This window comes from Oryctolagus cuniculus, chromosome 7 (genome assembly GCF_964237555.1).
Source record: "Oryctolagus cuniculus chromosome 7, mOryCun1.1, whole genome shotgun sequence".
Taxonomy (NCBI): Eukaryota; Metazoa; Chordata; class Mammalia; order Lagomorpha; family Leporidae; genus Oryctolagus; species Oryctolagus cuniculus.
In genome coordinates this window covers 116375100-116398263 of record NC_091438.1, presented here as the reverse complement: position 1 = coordinate 116398263, position 23164 = coordinate 116375100, and the positions used below count along the sequence as shown (strand labels likewise).

Below are 23164 nucleotides of genomic sequence, written 5' to 3'. Positions count from 1 at the left end.
CCAAAGCAGCCCAATCACTGGTGATAAAGCTGCAGGAAGAGCCTAAAGGGAACCTGGCTTAGAGCTCTCTGGGGAATAGTGTACCTGCCAAACTAGAGGAGGAAAAAAAAAAAAAAAAAAAAAAAAAAGGAGGACAAACACATTTCTCTCTCTCTGATCACATTACACAGGCATCCTGTAACAAGCTGATAGAGCAGGCACCATATGGTTATATGTAACAGCTGCACCAGCTTGTGTCTGTGCCCAGCAAGCAGCCAAGTGGAGACTCCCACTCTGGTGGGGAGAACTAACAGGGGGCTGGGAGCTTGTGACTGTGGGAGGATTTGGTGTCAGGACTGTGAAAAAAACTGAGGCTGTGTGGGAGGACGCACAGTGTGGCTGGGACTTTGGGCAGTCACAGTGGGAGACTCCACATGCTCAGGGCTTCCTGGTTACCTGGTGAGAGACACTGCTGGGGAATCTGAACTTGCACTGAGGACTGTACAGATTCTTGGTGTGGTCTTTGGGACAGAGTGGATGAATATTATACCCACTGGGGCTAGAGCTCAGGCACTGGTCTCCTTGGAGGAGAGGAGCTCAGCTGAGCAGAATAAATTTCCCTTCTGATTAAAAAAAAAAAAAAAAGATTTACCATGCCAAATCTGGGTCCTGGGTGTGTCACCTTTGGGATGCCCTTAACCTGGAGAACGGAACAGAGCTTCCTCGCAACAACCACTACAAGCCTCTAGATATTAACTGAAAGAGACATTCCACTTATCTACAAAGCCATAGTACAAAGATAAAAGCCACCACAGCAAAAAAAAAAAAAAAAGAAAAAGAAAAAAGAAAAAAAAGAAATCAACAAATATCTTCACAAATGCAGAGCAATAAAAGCACCAATTCAAGACATGAGAACAAGGAAGACAACATGATTTCCCCCCCAAAAGAACAAAACATTTCAATACTAGATTGTGAAGATGATGAGATGGAATACAGAAATGGGATTCAAAAAATTGATCATAAGATGACATGGAAGTAATCAGAAGCAAATACACAAACTATTGAAATCCATACAGGACATGAAAGAAAATTTCTCCCATGAAATTGAGATCTTAAAGAGAAGTCAAAATGAAATGCAGAATTCAATAGAGTAAATAAAAAATGCAGTGGAAAGCCTTAACAACAGAATCAGTGAAGCAGAAGAAAGAATATCAGACTTAGAAGACAAAACAGAAAATTATACAATCAAACCAAAGACAAGAAGAGAAAACTAGAAAAACAGAAAATACTGTTGGGAATCTACAGGATATGACCAAACAACCAAATACACTGGTTCTAAGAGTTCCTGAAGGCATGGAAAGAGAGAAAGGATTAGAAACCCTTTTTAGTGAAGTCATAACAGAAAACATCCCTAATTTGGAGAAAGTAAGGCATATCAAGTACCAAAAGCACATAGAACTCCTAATAGACATGACCAGAAGAGATCTTCACCATGACACATTGTAATCAAACTCACCACAGTAAAACATAAAGAGAAGGTTCTAAAATGTACACAAGAGAAATGCAAGATTACTTTCAAAGTATCTCAAAGTATTTCAAAGGATCTCCAATTAGACTCACAGCAGATTTCTCATCAGAAACCCTACAGGCGAGGAGAGAATGGCGAGATATAGTCCAATTCTTAAGAGAAAAAAAAAACTGTCAACCCAGAATATTATATCAGGCAAAGCTCTCATTTATGAATGAAGGTGAAATAAAGAACTTCCACAACAAACAGAAATTGAAATAATTTGTTACTACCCATCCAGCCCTACAAAAGATGCTTAAGGATGTGTTACACACAGAAACACAGAATCATGGTCATCACTATTAAAGAAAGGAAGAAAATCTCTCAGTAAAAGTTCAAAGGAAATTCAAAGTGAAAAATAAGAGTATTTTTGAAAAATGGCAGGGCCAAATTGTTACTTATCAATAGTCACCTTGAATGTAAATGGCCTTAAGTCTCTAGTTAAAAGACATGGAGTGCATGAATTGATTAAAAAAGAACACCCATCTCTCTGCTGCTTCTAAGGAACACATCTCACCAACAAAGATGCACACAGACTGAAAGTAAAAGGATGGAAAAACATATTCCATGCCAACTGAAACCAAAAAGTAGCTGGTATAGCCTTCCTAATATCACATAAAATAGACTTCAACACAAAATCTATTAAAAGAGATAAAGAAGAGCACTATGTAATTATTAAGGGATCAATTCAACAGGAAGATATAACTATTATAAACATATATGCACCTAATTACAGGGCACTTAGCTATTTAAAAGAATATTAAGGGATTCAAAGGGAAACTTAGACTCCAATGCAATAGTAATGGGGGACTTCAATACTCCACTTTCAGCAGTAGACAGATCAGACAGAAAGGAAATAGCAGATTTAATAGACACTATAGACCAAATGGACCTAACAGATATCTATAGAACTTTTCATCCTACAGTTGCAGAATGCACATTCTTCTCAGAAGTGTATGGAACTTTCTATAGCATTGACCACATCCTAGGCCATAAAGCAAGTCTCTGCAAATTCAAAAAAAATTGCAATTTGTTGGTAGAAATAAATTAAAAAATGTTTTTACATGTTTGTGCTTGAGTTTGCTGGTCAAACAAGCTACACTATGTTGGATATTTAAGAAATGTTTCTAAATACATGTATTCTTAAAATTTATAGAAGGCATTTGACCTTCTGGTAAATGTTTCATAAGTTGTTATTTAATGGTTGAAATTTCTTACTAAGTTTTCATTTGATACTGTTATTGCCCATAAGTGATCTAGGAAGCCTTTTTCCCTCATTTCTCTATTCTATTCAAGATGGGAAACTGATTCTATACTGAAGGACTCTCCAAGATATACAGTTTGTTTTTTGAATGTTATAAAAGGTTTGGCTAATATTTTCTGTAATAATAGCATAGCCAAAATTACAGCTTAAATTATGATTTCATGGTTAGATTTACTTCGTCATGGGCACAGCAAACAGGCAAATCCTCCCTTTCAGACCAAACAAAGGGAGAGAAACATTTAAAGTGAGGACAAGTGAGGACATATCTTTCCTCATGAGCATTGTCTACCTCACAAAAAAAAAAGGCAAAACACTATCAGAACATGCCTGTGGCTGTAGACTTACAGTTTAGGCCAAAGATTAGAGGTGGGACTGGAGCATTCACCTTTACTTGAATCCTCTGGTCTCTTTAACAGAAACCAGGAGGTAAAGAAAGCTAGGCATCAGAAGCAATGTAAAGATAAGATGGCAGGCCAATTAATGGCTGCTTTGCACAGTGATCTGCCATCAGGGAGACCCAACAGGCCAGTCCACTGCATTGGTTTATATGGCAAGCCAGGCCTTCAGCAGAAGTCAGCTTATGAAGAGCCCTGGCAGCTCTGCCAGCCAAGAGTTGGGTCACTGGAAACAGAACTGCCCTGGAGTTGAAGGACTTCAGGTCAGAGTCACAGGCCTTCTTGCCTCTAAGCTGAAAAGCCCTTTATTCATCCCAGCTTCCAAAGTAATCACCGCTGCTGAGGGGAGGGCCAAGTAGGGTCAGCAACACTGCCAGAAGAACTGTAAACTTCCTGTTAGAGATGCTACCTGCCTTCACCTGGCCAGCTCTCCTCTCAGGCCAGCTAGATAATGGAAGTCAATAGGAAGTCTTCCCAAGGAGGTTCACACCTCCTTTAGAATGTACTCTATGTGAAAAGATAGATAGGTCTGGGCCTCATAACTGACAAGGCCTTAAAGCCCACCAAATTATTATCAGGCCTCTCTGTCAGTTTATATTTTCCTCTTAATGGGAAAACTTATTAGTGACTTGGACAGCACCTTTCTTAGGTCCTCCAATAATGACTCTATGCTTTGTTCTAGACCCTGTCTAGCCCACTTGGGGCCTCATTTCTTTGTAATCATAGCTTCTACTCTAACATCAATGGCACTGCTCCCCAAATCATACCATGCATCTTCTCAGACCACAAAGGAACCTGTAACTATAAAGCTGTATAGTTCTGGGTACATTCCTATGTACTGACTTGTAAGGGTACAGTTTAAAACTTGTCATGGGACTCCAAATCCCAATAAACTTGGTGATGAAAATGCCTTCTTAATTGTTAAAGTGATCATGAACATATAGATAGGATTAAGTGTTAAAGAGATCATATAAATAGGATCAAGTGCCTGGTAATAATAGTAGATAGAATTAAAAAGGAAAGAATGTCCAACATGGGAAGCAGTCTACACAGCAGACTCATAGAATGACAATCGCTTTAAGTAATACTCTGACCTTAGAATCATCCTTAAGTCTTCCTACTCTGGCTGCAAAGCCCATGAGAGCATTCCAGGCATGGAAAGCCAAGACACTGGCAAAAAATGTTCTACACGAAGGATCTCAGTGAGACCCCAGTGGAAAGAAGGGGCCATCAAAGAAGGAGGTAATTTTCTCTAGAGGCAAGAGAGAACTTCCACTTTGCTTATGTCTCATACAAATACTGATTGCGTTTGTGGACTCAAAAGGCTTCCATAGCCTAAGCAGCTCATTTCAAGAGCCTCTGGTGGTCACTGATGTCATACATAAGAGTGTTAATTGTTAAATTAACAACAGGAGTCACTGTGCACTAACTCCCCATGCAGGACCTCTGTCCTCAATGAGTTGCATTGAGAGTTAACTGTAAATCCAGTTCTCAAACAGTTTTTTTTCTGTGAGAGCGGCAAGATGGCAGAATAAGAAGGGAGCACACTGATAGTCCGGGGAGAGACAGTTTAATAAAAGTGGAGATACTGCAGGTTCAAGGAAGAGTAGGGAAAGAAACAGCAGAAGAAACTCTTTCGGAACTAGTGATTCACAGTGGACCTGCGTGGAGAGCGTAGGAGCCCACAGTTCGGGACACCAGCGGCAGACTCAACACACCAGTGCTGGAACGCGAGGTGAGCCGAACCTCAATAGCCCGAGACACCGGCAGGCAAGCGGAAAGAGGAGACTAGAGGGAATGACCCCGGGGGGAAAAGTTCACCAGGCTAACTAGAAGAGAGAGAGAGAGAAAAAAAGTGACTGATACGGACACGGGTTTCTCTCTCTCCGCTCACCCCTCAAAGGCGAGCAAGACAAAGAGCAGGCACCATCTTGGACATACGTCATAAGCAGAGCAACCTCAGGTCTGCACCGGCCCTGAGCCTAGCAGAAAAACTTGACTCTTGGTGGTGGGGGGGTGAATTAACAGGAGATTAGGACCTAGTGAATTTGTGGTGCTATTGAACTGAGACTGTGAAAAAAGAGACGGTAGGGGAGAGAACTCACGGAATTCACGTGAGTACTCTCCAGAGATGCTACAATTCCATAACTTTGGCAACCCAGTGGGAGACTGAAGGAGAATTTGAGCCCACACTGAGGGCAGAACAGATTCCCTGTGTGGTCCTTGGGAAAGAGCTTCCAATCTCTGGCTCCTGTGGGTATATTATTTGCCTGCTAACTACCTCCAACTTGTTCAGCTGTGCAGAATTACTTCCCTTTTGAATCAAAAAAAGAAAGAAAGAGAGAGAGAGAGATCTACCATGCCTAACCTGGGAGTGTCACCTTTGGCACACCAAACAGAGCTCTCAGGCCACACCCATCTCAAGCCTCTAAGGCTCCATCAAAAACAGACAGTCCACTTAATCTAGAGTCATAGTATAACAAGAAAAAGCACCACAGTGAAGAAACCAAATATCTCCAATATGCCAAACAACAAACACAAAAACCGAGGTAATAAGAACAAGGAAGTCACTGTGACACCCCCAAATGAAAAAGACACCCAATTCAATATTATGAAGATGATGAGATAGAAGAAATGAAGAAGGAGATCTAAAAATATTGATAAGAACATTAAGAAGTTCTCAAAAACAAATTCTCGAACTACAGAAATCCTTAATGGACAAGATAGAAAATCTCTCTCGTGAAAATGAAATATTAAGGAGGAATCAAAATGAAATGAAACAACTAGTAGAACAGGAAACTGTGATAGTGATGAGAAATCAAAATGAAGAGAAGAATTCAATAGATCAAATGAAAAACACATTAGAGAGCCTTAAAAACAGAATGGGTGAAGCAGAAGAGAGAATATCGGACTTAGAAGACAGAGAGAACAGGAAAGGATACAGTCAGACCAAAGAAAAGAAGAGGAAATTAGAAATCTAAAACATATTGTCAGGAATCTTCAGGATACTATTAAAAAACCCGACATTCGGGTTCTAGGAGTTCCTGAAGGCATGGAGAGGGAGAAAGGATTAGAAGGCCTTTTTAGAGAGATATTAGCAGAAAATTTCCCAGGTTTGGAGGACAGAGAAATCCTAGTACAGGAGGCTCATAGAACCCCTAATAAACGCGACCAAAAGAGGTCCTCACCATGACACGTTGTAATTAAACTCACCACAGTGAAACATAAAGAAAAGATCCTAAAATGCGCAAGAGAGAAACGTCAGATTACTCTCAGAGGATCTCCAATCAGACTCACAGCTGATTTCTCATCAGACCCCACAAGCTAGGAGGGAATGGCGAGATATAGCCCAGGTACTAAGAGAGAACAACTGCCAGCCCAGAATATTATATCCTGCAAAGCTATCATTTGTGAATGAAGGTGAAATAAAGACCTTTCACAGCAAACAGAAATTGAAAGAATTTGTCGCCACTCGTCTAGCCCTGCAAAAGATACTTAAAGATATGCTACACTCAGAAAACAGAAACACGGTCATCAATATGAAAGAAGGGAAAGGAAGGAAACCTCACAGCAAAAGATCACAGGGAATTCAAAGCATATATTAGAACTTATCTTTGGCAAATGGCAGGGCAAAGTTACCACTTATCATTAGTCACATTGAACATCAATGGCCTGAACTGTCCAGTTAAAAGACACCGATTCACTGATTGGCTTAAGGAACAAAACCCATCTATTTGCTGCTTACAAGAAACACATCTTTCCAACAAAGATCCATACAGACTGAAAGTGAAAGGCTGGAAAAAGATATACCATGCCAACAGAAATGAGAAAGGAGCGGGCGTAGCCATCTTAATATCAGACCACATAAACTTTACCACAAAAACTGTTAAGAGAGATAAAGAGGGACACTATATAATGATTAAGGGATCAATTCAACAGGAAGATATAACAATTATCAATGTATATACACCTAATTACAGGGCACCGGTTTATCTAAAAGATTTGTTAAGGGACTTAAAGGGAGACTTAGACCCCAATACAATAGTACTGGGGGACTTCCATACTCCACTCTCAGAAATAGACAGATCAACAGGACAGAAGATCAACAAGGATACAGTAGATTTAAACGACACTATAGCCCAAATGGATCTAACAGATATATACAGAACTTTCAATCCTACAGCTAAAGATTTTACATTCTTCTCAGCAGTACATGGAACCTTCTCTAGGATTGACCACATACTAGGCCATAAAGCAAGTCTCAGCAAATTCAAAAGAATTAGAATCATACCATGCAGCTTCTCAGACCATAAAGGAATGAAGTTGGAAATTGGCAACTCAGGAATCCCGAGAGCATACGAAAATACATGGAGATTGAACAACATGCTCCTGAATGAACAATGGGTCATAGAAAATTAAAAGAGAAATCAAAAATTTTCTGGAAGTAAATGAGGATAACAGCACAACATATCAAAACTTATGGGATACAGCAAAAGCAGTGTTAAGAGGAAAGTTTATATCAATAGGTGCCTACATCAAGAAATTGGAAAGGCACCAAATAGATGAGCTTTCAATTCATCTCATGGATCTAGAAAATCTGCAGCAAACCAGACCCAAATCTAGTAGGAGAAGAGAAATAATTAAAATCAGAGAAGAAATCAACAGGATTGAATCAAAAAAAAATTACAAAAAATCAGCCAAGTGAGGAGCTGGTTTTTTGAAAAAATAAACAAAATTGACACCCCATTGGCCCAACTAACTAAAAAAAGAAGAGAAAAGACCCAAATCAATAAAATCAGAGATGAAAAAGGAAATGTAACAACAGACACCACAGAAATAAAAAGAATCATCAGAAATTACTACAAGGACTTGTATGCCAGCAAACAGGGAATCCTATCAGAAATGGATAGATTCCTGGACACATGCAACCTACCTAAATTGAACCAGGAAGACAGAAAACCTAAACAGACCCATAACTAAGAAATTGAAACAGTAACAAAGGCCCTCCCAACAAAGAATAGCCCAGGACCAGATGGATTCACTGCTGAATTCTACCAGACATTTAAAGAAGAACTAACTCCAATTCTTTTCAAACTATTCAGAACAATCGAAAAAGAGGGAGACCTCCCAAATTCTTTCTGTGAAGCGAGCATCACCTTAATTCCTAAGCTGGAAAAAGATGCAGCATTGAAAGAGAATTACAGACGAATATCACTGATGAACATAGATGCAAAAATCATCAATGAAATTCTCGCCAATAGAATGCAACAACACATCAGAAAGATCATCCACACAGACCAAATGGGATTTATCCCCGGTATACAGGGATGGTTCAATGTGCGCAAAACAATCAGTGTGATACACCACATTAACAGACTGCAGAAGAAACACCATATGATTATCTCAGTAGATGCAGAGAAAGCATTTGATAAAATACAACACCCGTTCATGATGAAAACTCTAAGCAAACTTGGTATGGAAGGAACATTCCTCAATACAATCAAAGCAATCTATGAAAAACCCACAGCCAACATCCTATTGAATGGGGAAAAGTTGGAAGCATTTCCACTGAGATCTGGTACCAGACAGGGATGCCCACTCTCACCACTGCTATTCAATATAGTTCTGGAGGTTCTAGCCAGAGCTATTAGGCAAGAAAAAGAAATTAAAGGGATACAAATTAGGAAGGAAGAACTCAAACTATCCCTCTTTGCAGATGATATGATTCTTAATTTAGGGGACCCAAAGAACTCTACTAAGAGACTATTGGAACTCATAGAAGAGTTTGGAAAAGTAGCAGGATATAAAATCAATGCACAAAAATCAACAGCCTTTGTATACACAAGCAATGCCACGGCTGAGGAAGAACTTCTAAGATCAATCCCATTCACAATAGCTACAAAAATAATCAAATACCTTGGAATAAACTTAACCAAGGACGTTAAGGATCTCTACCATGAAAATTACAAAACCTTAAAGAAAGAAATAGAAGAGGATACCAAGAAATGGAAAAATCTTCCATGCTCATGGATTGGAAGAATCAATATCATCAAAATGTCCATTCTCCCAAAAGCAATTTATAGATTCAATGCAATACCAATCAAGATACCAAAGACCTTCTTCTCAGATCTGGAAAAAATGATGCTGAAATTCATATGGAGACACAGGAGACCTCGAATAGATAAAGCAATCTTGTACAACAAAAACAAAGCCGGAGGCATCACAATACCAGATTTCAGGACATACTACAGGGCAGCTGTTATCAAAACAGCATGGTACTGGTACAGAAACAGATGGATAGACCAATGGAACAGGATAGAAACACCAGAAATCAATCCAAACATCTACAGCCAACTCATATTTGATCAAGGATCCAAAACCAATCCCTGGAGTAAGGACAGTCTATTCAATAATGGTGCTGGGAAAATTGGATTTCCACATGCAGAATCATGAAGCAAGACCCCTACCTTTCACCTTACACAAAAATTCACTCAACATGGATTAAAGACTTAAATCTACAACCTGATACCATCAAATTATTAGAGAGCATTGGAAAAACCCTGAAATATATAGGTACTGGCAATGACTTCTTGGAAAACACCCCAGAAGCACAGGTAGTCAAAGCCAAAATTAACATTTGGGATTGCTTCAAATTGAGAAGTTTCTGTACTTCAAAAGAAGCAGTCAGAAAAGTGAAGAGGCAACCAACAGAATGGGAAAATATATTTGCAAACTATGCAACTGATAAAGGGTTGATCACCAGAATCTACAAAGAAATCAAGAAACTCCACAACATCAAAACAAACAACCCACTTAAGAGATGGGCCAAGGACCTCAACAGACATTTTTCAAAAGAGGAAATCCAAATGGCCAACAGGCACATGAAAAAATGTTCAAGATCACTAGCAATCAGGGAAATGCAAATCAAAACCACAATGAGGTTTCACATCTCCCTGGTTAGAATGGCTCACATGCAGAAATCTACCAACAATAGATGCTGGCGAGGATGTGGGGAAAAAGGGACACTAACCCACTGTTGGTGGGAATGCAAATTGGTTAAGCCACTATGGAAGTCAGTCTGGAGATTCCTCAGAAACCTGAATATAACCCTACCATACAACCCAGCCATCCCACTCCTTGGAATTTATCCAAAGGAAATGAAATTGGCAAACAAAAAGACTGTCTGCACCTTAATGTTTATTGAACCTCAATTCACAATAGGTAAGACCTGGAACCAACCCAAATGCCCATCAACAGTAGACTGGATAAAGAAATTATGGGACATGTACTCTATAGAATACTATACAGCAGTCAAAAACAACGAAACCCAGTCATTTGCAACAAGATGGAGGAATTTGGAAAACATCATGCTGAGTGAATTAAGCCAGTCCCAAAGGGACAAATATCATATGTTCTCCCTGATCGGTGACAACTAACGGAGCACCAAAAAGGAAACCTGTTAAAGTGAAATGGACACTATGAGAAACAGTGACTTGATCAGCCCTTGCCCTGACTGTTGATGAACAACTTAATATGTTATCCCTCTTAGTATTTTTTTTGTTTGTTCTACTTAATACTTTTGGTTGAATACTGTAATCAATACACAATTCTTCTTAAGTGCTGAAACTTAACTGAAAAGTGATCGCTGTTAAATATAAGAGTGGGAATAAGAGAGGGAAGAGATGTGCAATTCGGGACATGCTCAAGCTGACTTACCTCAAACGGTAGAGTTAGAAACATACCAGGGGATTCCAATTAAATCCCATCAAGGTGGCATGTATCAATGCCATCTCACTAGTCGCAGTGATCAATTTCTGTTCACAATTGATCATAATGAAAGGACTAAGAACCAAAGGGATCACAGAAACAAGAATAGTGTCTGCAAATACTAGCTGATAGAATAAAAAAGGGAGAGAACGATCCAACATGGGAAGTGAGGTACACAGCAGACCCATAGAATGACAGATGTCCTAAACAGCACTCTGGCCTCAAAATCAGCCCTTAAGGCATGTGGATCGGGCTGAAAAGCCCATGAGAGTATTTCAGGCATGGAAAGCCAAGACATTCTGGGGAAAAAAAAAACAAACCCTAAATGAAAGATCTCCACGAGTGAGATCCCAGTGGAAAGAATGGGTCATCAAAGAAGGAGGTACCTTTCTCTGAAGGGAGGAAAGAACTGATAAACCAGTTACTCCTCCCTCTTTGAAGGTTCTTTCTTTAATCTCTGATCTCAACTGAAGTCATCCAGGGTCTAGTCTCAGGGCTTCTCTCTCTACATCTCAATGACCTTATCCAGTTTTGTGGCCTTTTTCTTCTTCAAGCAAAATTTCTTAGGTAAATTGAGCACATGTTGATATGTTTCATTTGTTAATGCTGAAATGAGCCAGGAGATCATGTGTTGGGCTTAAAACATAGAGGGTTTGTCTTTCCAAGTAGTTAGCCTCCTAAATGCAAGTGATGGCTTGTTTCTCAGAGTTTTAAACTTGGCATAACCATAAAACTGCCACCTCTTTATCAGCTGGCATAAGTTAATATTTAGGGTACAGATAATTAAGAACTATTTTCCAATATGGACTATTGATCAGAACTAAGAGGTCATGTATCAGAGAAGTAAAAAAGAAGCAGATTACATGCACCTATTCAATGAATAAGAAAAAATATTTTATTCTTTGACAAGAAGTGAGTTAGCCTGTAGATTTCAAACCATCTCATTGAATGTCAGCTCCCATAGGCACAGGGCCCTATACTCTCTAAAGGAGTTAACAGTAAATTTCTCCAGCACAAAATAAACATGCTAAACACACAGTTGCTTAATTCTTTAGTTTGGGACATTTAAAAAACATCTTAATCCTTCTTTTTGGCTGAAGCAAATGTAAAAGTTACAGCTTCATTTTGAACAGATGACTCTCAAATCTGCATCTCCACTGTAGACATCACTCAGGAATTACAGATATCCTGTCACCCTTCACACCACTTCCATTTGGTTGTCTAAACATGTTATGTTCCATAACAAACTCACGATTTCTCTCTGCAAGTTTGCTCTTCCTAAAGTTTGCTCCATCTCAGTAAAAACGAGATTCCATCCTTTTTGTTGCTCAGCCTCAAAACCTTGGAGACAGCCCTGCTTTTCTTCTCTCTTAGATCTCACCTCCAATCTACAGCCATCTGTTGGCTCTACTGAAACGTCATCTTGAATGTGAATGCATCTCTCAGCTGCCCTATGGTGTTCCTTCCTCCAAGCTACTATCATCTCACCCAGATGATTACACTACCTTCCTAACAGACCTCCCTGATTTATCCTATATTCTATTGTCAAGACAGCCACCAGATCATTCTTTGAACTGCAATCAGACCATGCTGTTTTTGTGCCTGAAGCTTTCAATGTTTTTTTTTTTTAATTTATTTATTTGACAGAGTTAGACAGTGAGATAGAGAGACAGAGAGAAAGGTCTTCCTTCCATTGGTTTCGCCCCAAATGGCCACTATGGCCAGAGCTATGCCGATCCAAAGCCAGGAGCCAGGTGTTCCTCCTGGTCTCCCACGCAGGTGCAGGGGCCCAAGGGCTTGGGCCATCTTCCACTGCCCTCCCGGGCCACAGCAGAGAGCTGGACTGGAAGAGGAGCAACCGGAACTAGAACCTGGCGTCCATATGGGATGCCAGTGCCACAGGCAGAGGATTTCGATGGTTTTTTAAAATCTCATTTAGAGCAAATGACTCCACAAACAAGTTCCTGAAGTGGTCTACAGAAGCCCCTTGCAGTCTCTTGACCTCATCTCCTGCTACCTCTTTTCCATTTATCATGCTCTGGCCACACTGGCCTCCCTGCTGTTCTACCAACACAGCAGCAGTTTCCTGCCTCACTTCCCCTCTCCCTAAAAGTCTTTACCTAGATATACATACGACTCTTCCTCATCTGCTTTAGCTCTGCAAGGTCACCCATGTATGCCTTCGAATTGCAACTCCTACCACTCCCATCTACTTAATTCTGTTTCCTTGATTTTTTTTTTTTTAAATTTTTTGACAGGCAGAGTGGACAGTGAGAGAGAGAGAGAGACAGAGAGAAAGGTCTTCCTTTGCCGTTGGTTCACCCTCCAATGGCCACCGCGGCCAGCGCGCTGCGGCCAGCGCACCGCGCTGATCCGATGGCAGGAGCCAGGAGCCAGGTGCTTTTCCTGGTCTCCCATGGGGTGCAGGGCCCAAGCACCTGGGCCATCCTCCACTGCACTCCCTGGCCACAGCAGAGAGCTGGCCTGGAAGAGGGGCAACCGGGACAGAATCCGGCGCCCCAACCGGGACTAGAACCCGGTGTGCCGGCGCCGCTAGGCGGAGGATTAGCCTAGTGAGCCGCGGCACCGGCGATTTATTTTTAAATAATACTTATCAACTTTTTAATATTATGCTCCCACATAGTAATATTTTATTTTCCATGTATTTATTGTCCATCTCTGAGGATTGGAATGTAACTTCCCCAGGGATGGGAATTTTTGTGTGTTTTGTTTATTGCTATATTCACATTACCTTGAACAGTTCGGGCACATGAAAAGCACTGAAATATTTTTTCGAATATTGAATGATTTGGATGTGTGTATCTTCTAACCAACATGTTTAGTGTTTACCAACGTCAAAAATTTATATCTGATATCTATTATTTATTCTCTTTATTTCCTGTTTTTTTAAAAAGTTTTATTTATTTGAAAGAGAGAGATTTATCTTCCATCTAATTATTTACTCCCCAGATGGCCAGGGCTAGACCAGGTCAAAGCCAGGAGCCTGGAGCTTCTTCCAGGTCTCCCATGTGGGTGCAGTGGGGGTCAAGCACTTGGTCTATTTTCCACTGCTTTCCCAGGCACATTAGCACGAAGCCAGATTGGAAGTGGAGCAGCTTGGTCTCAAACCAGCACCCACATGGGAGGCTGGCATAAACACCAGCCCCATCTTCCTCTTTCTTAAGGTTTCTTTTCCATTTCTTCTATTATGTTTTTGTGCCTTTTCTATTTGTTTGCAAGTGATATGTGCTCTATCTTTTAAGAGTTGCCTTTTTGTTTTAAAATTTTAACTAAAGTATACAATATAGAAAAGATTTCAAATTATGAAAGTACAGATAACAAGTGTTCCCAAATGAAAATGAACTGAAACATATTCATGAGCCAGGATCAAAAACCACAGCATTGGCAGTGTCCCAGCACATCCCACTTGAGCTCTCCTCTAGTCACTCTAGTTGGCCCAACCCTCTCACACAGGGTAACCACCATTCTGACTTCCATTCCAGAGGTAAAATCTGGTATTTTTGAACTTTATAGGAATGAAATAATTCACTGTGTACTTTGACCATATTGTTGCATGAAGTTAAAATTTATTCATTCTCATGATTTTATCTCTTTCTTTGTGGGACTATGCCACAATTTATTTATCCATTCTACTTCTGATAGGCATTTGGATAGTTTCCAGTTTGAGGCTGTTATAAAAAGCTCTGCCATGAACATCTTGTATATGTGTCTGGTGAATTAAAGAATGCATTTATATTAGTTATATATACAAGCATGCAATTTTTAGATTGTAGGATATGTATATATTTAACACTGCCAGTTTTCCAAAATGATTGTTCTAATTTACAACCCCTTCAGAGTATGAATTGCTCCATATCTTCAAAAATACTTAACATTTTTTGCCTTTTTTATTTTTGCCCTTTTCCTGGGCAGATAGAGATACTGCTTACAGGCATCGTTTGTACTTCTCTAACAATTAAAAATAATTGACCCTTTGTAATGTATTTGCCTTTTAGATATCCTCTTGTTGAATTGCCTGTTCAAATATTTTCATCATTTCATTATATTTTTTCTTTTCCTGATTTCCAGTGCACATTTTCTGAATTCAAGGGAGATTTATATATTCCATTCATGAATCCTTGGTCAAATGTGTACATAATACAAATAACTTCTCTAACTCGGTGACTGGCTTCTCACTCTTTCAATGGCATCTGTTGATGCATCTATCCCAGCTCTCGTAACTTCAAATTATTAAGTTAACATTTGAACTCTCTTCCTAAACAATAAGAAGCCTTCGGATGCATTAAGTGTGATCACCTTCCAAATATGTGTGCTATTAGTATTCAATATATTATAACATTTTAGTATACCTCTCACTTTGATATTATTACTGTTTTACTCAACTGATACTGTATTCCTGTTTAGCTTCCATTCTTGCATTCCAAACTTTCTACCTGGAATTAGTTTTCTTCTGTCTAAAGTAAATGCTTTATAATTTCCTTCAGTGAACTTCATTTTACCATTAAGTTATCCTGTTTTTTAATTTTTCTAATATATCATTTTTTAAAATTCTTGAATGGCATTTCACTAGGCATGTATTTTGGGTTGGCATCCAGTATCTTCAGCAGAACTACATTCTGGTTACACACTCTTGTTAGAAACTCAGCAGCCTGCCTCCTTGTTTCTTCGTAAGTTATTGATCTTTTCCATTGTCTGCTTTTTTTTATTTTTTATTTTTTTATTTTTTGACAGGCAGAGTGGACAGTGAGAGAGAGAGAGACAGAGAGAAAGGTCTTCCTTTGCCGTTGGTTCACCCTCCAATAGCCATTGCAGCCAGCGCACCGCGCTGATCCGATGGCAGGAGCCAGGTGCTTATCCTGGTCTCCCATGGGGTGCAGGGCCCAAGCACTTGGGCCATTCTCCACTGCACTCCCTGGCCATAGCAGAGAGCTGGCCTGGAAGAGGGGCAACCGGGACAGAATCCGGTGCTCTGACCAGGACTAGAACCCGGTGTGCCGGCGCCGCAAGGCGGAGGATTAGCCTAGTGAGCTGTGGCGCCAGCTGCATTGTCTGCTTTTAAGGCTTTTAAAGATGTTTTCTTATCCCTTGATGTTCTTTGGTTTCTCTAGGACATTGCTAAATGTGGATTTCCTTCCTTTATCGTCCCTGAAAACATAATAGCATTCCTTGATTTGCAAATTTATATCTTCCAACAATTTTGGGTTTAGATTGAGTTTTTAGTTTTAGCTCCCAAATGAGAGAGAATGTTGATTACTAGAAGCTGGGAGGAATAAAAGAAATTTGGATAGCAAAAAGTAAGGGAAGTTGGGTGTGGTTTAGTAATTTTGATAAATATATTAATATAAGATAATAATAGAGGAAGTAGAGTAAAGGGTATATGGGGACTATTTATATTACTACCTTATAATTTTTGTGGTATAAATTTAAAACTATTCTTAAATGAAGTGTTAAGAAGAAAAAACCAGAACTCTGTCATGTGCAGCAAAATGGTTGGAACTACAGATAATTTTGTGACATGAAACACGTCAGACACAGAAAGACAAACACTGTAGGCTCCTTCTTATATGTGGAAGCTTAAAAAAAGTTAGCATAACTGAGAATAGTGATTCCTAGTGTTTGGGCAGCGTCAGGGGAGGGGTTATAGGTAGGGAACTAGATAACAGGTACCAATGCAGACATTCTACTTATCTACAAAGTCATAGTACAAAGATAAAAGCCACCACAGCAAGGAAAAAAAAAGAAGAAACCATTGAGTATCTCCACAAATGCTGAAGAACAAACACAGATTCAAGAAACAAGAAGGAAGGCAACATGATACCCGCAGAAGAACAGCACTTCAATACTAGATTGTAAAGATGATGAGATGGAAGAAATACAAGAAATGGAATTCAAAAAATTGATAAGACTACATAGACATAATCAGAAGCAACTGCACAAACTACTAAAATCTATACAGGACATGAAAGAAACTATTTTCAATATTTATTTGAGAGGCAAAGGTGGGGGGCGAGAGAGAGAGAGAGAGAGAGAGAGAGAGAGAGAGAGAGAGAGAATGGGAGCACACCAGAGAGATTTCCCATCTACTAGTCTATTCCCCAAATGTTTGCAACACCTAGGACTAGGCCAGCCCAAAGGTGAGAGTCAGAAACTCAATCCAGGTCACTGACAAGGGTGGCAGGAACCCAACAGGTTGAGTCTTCACCTTGTCCTTCAAAGTTGTGCGTTAGTAGGAAGCTGGAATCTAGACACAGAGTTGTGATTTAAACCCAGGCACTCTGATATGGGTTGTGTCCATCTTAACAAGTATCTTAATCAATAGGCTAAATACTCACACCTACCAAAGAGAATTTATCTTTGTTTCTACCAGTTGTCTAGGAGGTGTATCAAGCTGGCACCACTTAAGACTAAACTGGGTGTCTTTTGGACCCAATTTAATTTATAGACAGTGTAAATTTGCAGTGCAGATATGCATGAGGATCAGTTTATGTAACAGGTTTTCTTTTTCCTTTACCTTGTATGAGGGTTAAAATGGGGAAGTTTTCTTCTCTCCAATGGGATTCATGTCTTGTTCATTGCTAAAGTATGGATGTAATCTTTTTGGGGTCCCAACTTTATAAAGAGGTCTCCTATAATAAACTTACTTTGGGAAGGCCCTAGGACATTGCTCTTGCCTTTTATATACTGTGCAGTAAACAGGAACTCAAGCAAAAACCCCTCAGGGCAAAAGCTAGCTTTATACTCACCACCACGGGTGCCTGGTTACTGTAGATCTATGGATGCTGGCTTTTCACATCAGTTCAGTGATACTTCTTATGGATGTTTATAATTTATTATTATTATTATTTGGTCAGGAGAATCATTCAGATTGTCTAATCTACCATATTCTCAGAAACTGAGACATGATTAATTCTTTTATCCTTCATTCAACAAAGTTCTGTTGGGGACACCCATTACATCAGACTCTGGGCCAGTTTGTACAGATACAGAGAATAACACCAATGCCCTCTGATCTAAAGGTGTCCCCAGTGCACACAAAGGACATATCACATGAACCATGGATTATATATAAGGTATGCTACAATCTTACAAACAAAAAGAAAAGAAAGGCAGAGAACTAGCAATAACTTAGCAAATGAACCAGATGCTTTATAAACTGTGGCAAATAGCCCTAGGAGATAAGTAGGATCACTCTCATTTGCACATGAAATTAAGTAAATTTCCCAAGGTTGCAGGAATAGTGTGTGGTGGTCCTGGGTCCCTGAAATCTCTGATTCCAAATTATAATCTTGAAACACATTCATTCTCTTGCTGTTTAAGTGTCATGGAAACAAAGACATGAGGATTTATGACCCCTGCAAAGTGATAAAGAGAAATCTAGGTAGGAAGAAGGTAAGGGAGGCCTCTTTGGGGATAGATCTTGCAGGATGAATAGGACAGCAACAAGTAGAGAGGAAGCATAAAGGCATTCCAGATAGAGGGACAAGACCACGAAACACCACAGGGGCATGGAAGCACATGACACTGTCAGTAACCAAAGACAGAACAGAGAATTTACAGGGAGAGAAGTGTGTAGCACAAGCAAGGCCAACTAAGATGAAGTTGGTCTTCTGTATATAAAGTTAATTAAAAATGAATCTTAATGAAGAATGGGATGTGATGGGAGAGGGAATAGGAGGTGGGACAGGAGTGGGAGGGTAGGTATGGGGGAAAAACCACTATATTCCTAAAGTTATACCTATGAAAATTGCATTCATTAAATAAAAGCTTAAAAAAAAACAAAAAATAAAACAAAACAAAAAGATGGAGACTTTAAGGGGCCTTGAGTCCATCTTATGATCACTGAGTATTTTTTCATAATTCTGTAACACATTAGCGGGCAGCAATGGACATCTGCTTTCTCTATCCATATCCACATTTTTTTCCTGGTAATAGCTCTCTTCTTTTCCTTGGGGAATCCTTCCATCTTATGGCACATAGTTTTGGTAGAACTGATTCTAGCCTCAGCTCCAGGGATGAGATTATGATATAGATTGGGTCAATGAGAGCATCATATCCCTTATCCTCAATGATTGGTTCAAGGGTAGTATGTGACCCAACCAAGGCCAATAAGACTTAGATATTGTCTTTTCTTATAACTTTTGGGGAAGGTAAAAAAAATGCTAATCCTCCTATGAGATTTATCAGAGGATAGGCTGTAGACCTATCACTGTTGGGTTCCATCCTACCTCTGCAAGGGTAAAAGTTGCTCCCAGAGGGGAACAAATCCAGGCATTGCGAACGTGATACTGAGTTTTTGGGATACTGTTTGTGTCCCTGGATCCTTCCTTTATACCAGTGACCCTTTCTTGTTTTTTGAACAACTTACGATTCAAATAGTATTGTTTGCAATTAAGAGTCTTGACTAACACCCAAGTAAAATGCAATCTACATCACATTAGCAAATGATACCATACCATACCATACTGTATCATCAGTGTGTCAATGGCAACAGGACCCAGCAGATAGAAAAAGGAAAGAATAAACATTAACTGAGCACTTATCATATGATGTACTTCAGATTTGGTCCTCATAAAACCTCTGTGCAATCTGTATTATGATCCATCTTTATAAGGGAAGAAATTGAGCTGCAGGAATATGAAGTTACTTACCACAAAGCTAACTTTAGAGCCTCGATTTGAACTCAGATCTTCTGCTTCTAAATCCAGAACTTCCAACCCTTGCATAACTGCCTCACTTTGGCAAATTACTTGGTACATAGTAAATGTTCAATAAATATAAGCATTTATAAAATCAATTAAGACCTTAGCCACACTTATCTTTGGTAATGGTGAAGAGGATAAGGGAGAATGCGACTTACCATAGCCTAGGGAGTAACCAGGTAGCTTTGGGCCCCCAGAGCAGGCTTTCATCTGGTTGACATCAGTCACAGCTTCCTGCTGCCCAGCCAGCATGCTGCTTCTGTCTCCATGGATTCCGATCATCATTTTTCCAGGTGTTTCTTCAAAGGCATCTACCTAAGCATACATGACAGGAAGTGTCCAGCAGTGCTCCCACCTCTCCAGTTAGCTCTTTGATTATCTGTGCTCTTCCTCCCTTCATTCCTTGTGGCCAAGCATCATTTCTTATTTAATGCTGCTTTACTAGACTGTTTTTTGTGGGCACACATCATGCCCTTCATTTACCCCGAAGCAGCAGTGAGTGCCCAGCACAGAGACAGGTCCACAGGAGACAAGCTATGACACAGTACCAACTCAGAGTGAACCGTTTATATATTCTGTCTCCCTTAATCAACATGCCACCCCCTCTCCGAAGAAAATATCATCAGTCTTCTTGATGAGGAATTTACTGAGGTTAAATCACTGGTCTCTGGTTGCATATTTAGTTCTCTATCAAGTCAGGACTTGATCCCAGAGCCCTGTGCTCTTAATCACTAAGGGATGCTGGGTATTCCTTTCTCCTCATCTTCCTGTGGACTGACATTCCGTCTTTGTACCCACCACATTCCTATTCCCTTTCCATCCAGCACTTGTGAAACACTGAAGGTGAGACAGTCTGCATTCTGGAAGTAGACATGCAGTGTACAGAATGATGGTGAAAACAAGGCACACAGTTGATTGGGGAATAGTGTGAGTAGTGGTATTTATAGCAGTGGTGTTCACATTGTCTTAGAAACAGAGAAGATGGGTAAGTCAGTACTCCTGGCTACAACTCAAGGTTAGGGGAGACTTCAGAAAGCAGGCTTCATGAAACTACACTTTCTAAAATGAAGAGAGACATTGATATGGGTGATAAAGGAACATCGGAGCAAAGGCATGGGGTGGTTGGAGAGGTGTTAAAATCCTTTTAAGGTAGCATGGAGGATGTTGCTGAGGGAGACGCTTAAGGAAAAGAGGAAGAAAGATTAGAGACTGAAGCTGGCAAGACAGAATGGAGCTGCATTATGAGGGGTCCTGCATGCAAAGCAAAGAGTTTGGGCTTTACATCTTAATCCTGGGAAACCGAGCAGAGGAGAAACCCGATCAGACTGACATTTCAGAGACATGTAGACATATTGACAGCGCTATTGAAGCGATAGTGGGAAGAGAAGAATTAGAACCATTTGGGCCATCTAAATATTTCCTAATTGTGAAATGAAAGGGAGACAGGTTGCTGTTCCTTCCATCGTGGCTAAGTGGACGTGAGAGCTGACCGTAACACATGTGAAAGTACTTGGGAAAAGCCAGCGTAACTACTAGATACAGAGCAGGGAACAGCCTGAGTCTTCGGTAAGTTCTTGGACAAACTGTGCAGAGAAAAAGAGGGGCATTTGTGTACGTCATATGGCCAAGAATGTAGCTTTTGCAACAGGGAAAGATGATGAGTGAGCAATGAAGTCAATGTTTTCCACAAATACAGCGACTGCCATCCTTTAACTCAGCCCCTAATGAAGCAGTGCCCGATTCTTAGAGCTGCCCACGAGAGTATTCTCTAAGTTAGTTTAAATAACAATGCATCAGGGGGCGGAGCCAAGATGGCGGAATAGTGAGGGCGCGCACCGATAGTCCGGGAAAATTTAGTTTAATAAAAGGGGAGTTACGATAGCCGCAGAAAAAAGAACCAGGAAAATATTGCAGGGGAAACCCTTCTGGATGGAGTAGCCGTGAATCGGAGGACCTACTGGCAGAACAAGGTCGCCCACCGCGCGGAAGCCAAGTCGCGGGACCGAGCCGCGGAAGCCCCAGGGTCTGCACGCCAGTGCTCGAAGGGGAGTGCATGCCACACAGACAGCAGCGGGGAGACTTGGGACGCTCAGGGCTCTGAGTCCACACATCGGCGCTGGAAGGGGAGGTGAGCTCAATAACCCGAGACATTGGTGGGGAAACGGGGGTCAGAATCTAGAGGGGGGCCGGAAAGTGCAGCAAACTCACTACCGGAAAGAAGGAAAAAAAAAAGCTTCGGGGTTTCTCTTCCCCCTAACCTTGCAAAGGTTACAAGGCTGCAAGGCTTGAAGAATTCCCAAGAGACAAAGAGCAGGCCTCCTCTCTGGATTTACATATCAATGGGGGAGAGCTAAGGAACTGAGTCACTACAATTCAGTAGCCTAGGCAACCCAGTGGGAGTCCAGAGGAGCCAAAGACTGGAAGCTAAATACCATCAATTCTGCACAGCCCTGCCCTGCAGTGTTACTTACCCCCTGAATAAATAAAATAAATAAATAAATAAAAAGAGAGAGATTTACCACGCATAACCTGAGGGTGTCACCTTTGCACACCCTTAACCAGGAAGAACCAGGCAGAGCTCTCAGGCCGCACCCATCTCAAGCCTCCAAGGCTCCTCCAACAGCAGGCAGTCCACTTAACACGGACACAGTATAAAAAAAAAAAAGAAAGAAAAAAAAACGCACAGTGACGCAAGAAGAATTAACTATGCCAAGTAACAAACACAGAAATAGAGGGAGCAAGATCAACGATGACACTATGATGCCTCCAAATAAGCAAAACACCCCAAGCCAAGAGTATGAAGATGATGAGATAGAAGAAATGCAAGATACGGATTTCAAAAAATTTATGATAAGAACATTTAGAAGTTTTCAAAAGCAAATCCTTGAACTACAGAAATCCTTAATGGACAAGATTGAAAATCTCTCTCGTGAAAATGAAATTTTAAGGAAGAGTCAAAATGAAACTCAGAAACTAGTAGAACAGGAAAGTGTTATAGTGAAGAGAAATCAAAATGAAATGAAGAGCTCAATAGATCAAATGACAAACACATTAGAAAGCCTTAAAAACAGAATGGGTGAAGCAGAAGAGAGAATATCGGACTTAGAAGATAGAGCACAGGAAAACATACAGTCAAACCAAAGAAAAGAAGAGGAAATTAGAAATCTAAAAAATATTGTTGGGAATCTTCAGGATACTATTAAAAAAACCAACATTCGAGTTCTAGGAGTTCCTGAAGGCATGGAGAGAGAGAAAGGATTGGAAGGCCTTTTTAGTGAGATACTAGCAGAGAACTTTCCAGGTTTGGAGAAGGACAGAGATATCCTAGTACAGGAAGCTCATAGAACCCCCAATAAACATGACCAAAAGAGATCCTCACCACGACACGTGGTAATTAAACTTACCACAGTGAAACATAAAGAAAAGATCCTAAAATGTGCAAGAGAGAAACGTCAGATTACTCTCAGAGGAT

At 40.3% G+C, this 23164-nt stretch overlaps 1 protein-coding gene across 2 annotated transcripts in view; it reads right to left on the bottom strand.

Annotated features, from left to right (window-relative positions):
* FYB2 (FYN binding protein 2) overlaps nt 1–23164 on the bottom strand; it is a 159075-nt gene that overhangs the window by 46167 nt on the left and 89744 nt on the right. For both annotated transcript variants that reach the window (XM_051856422.2, XM_008265195.4), the window contains exon 9: nt 19851–20007. In XM_051856422.2, coding sequence (XP_051712382.2) covers nt 19851–20007 — 157 coding nt within the window. The remainder of the gene's footprint in view (nt 1–19850; nt 20008–23164) is intronic.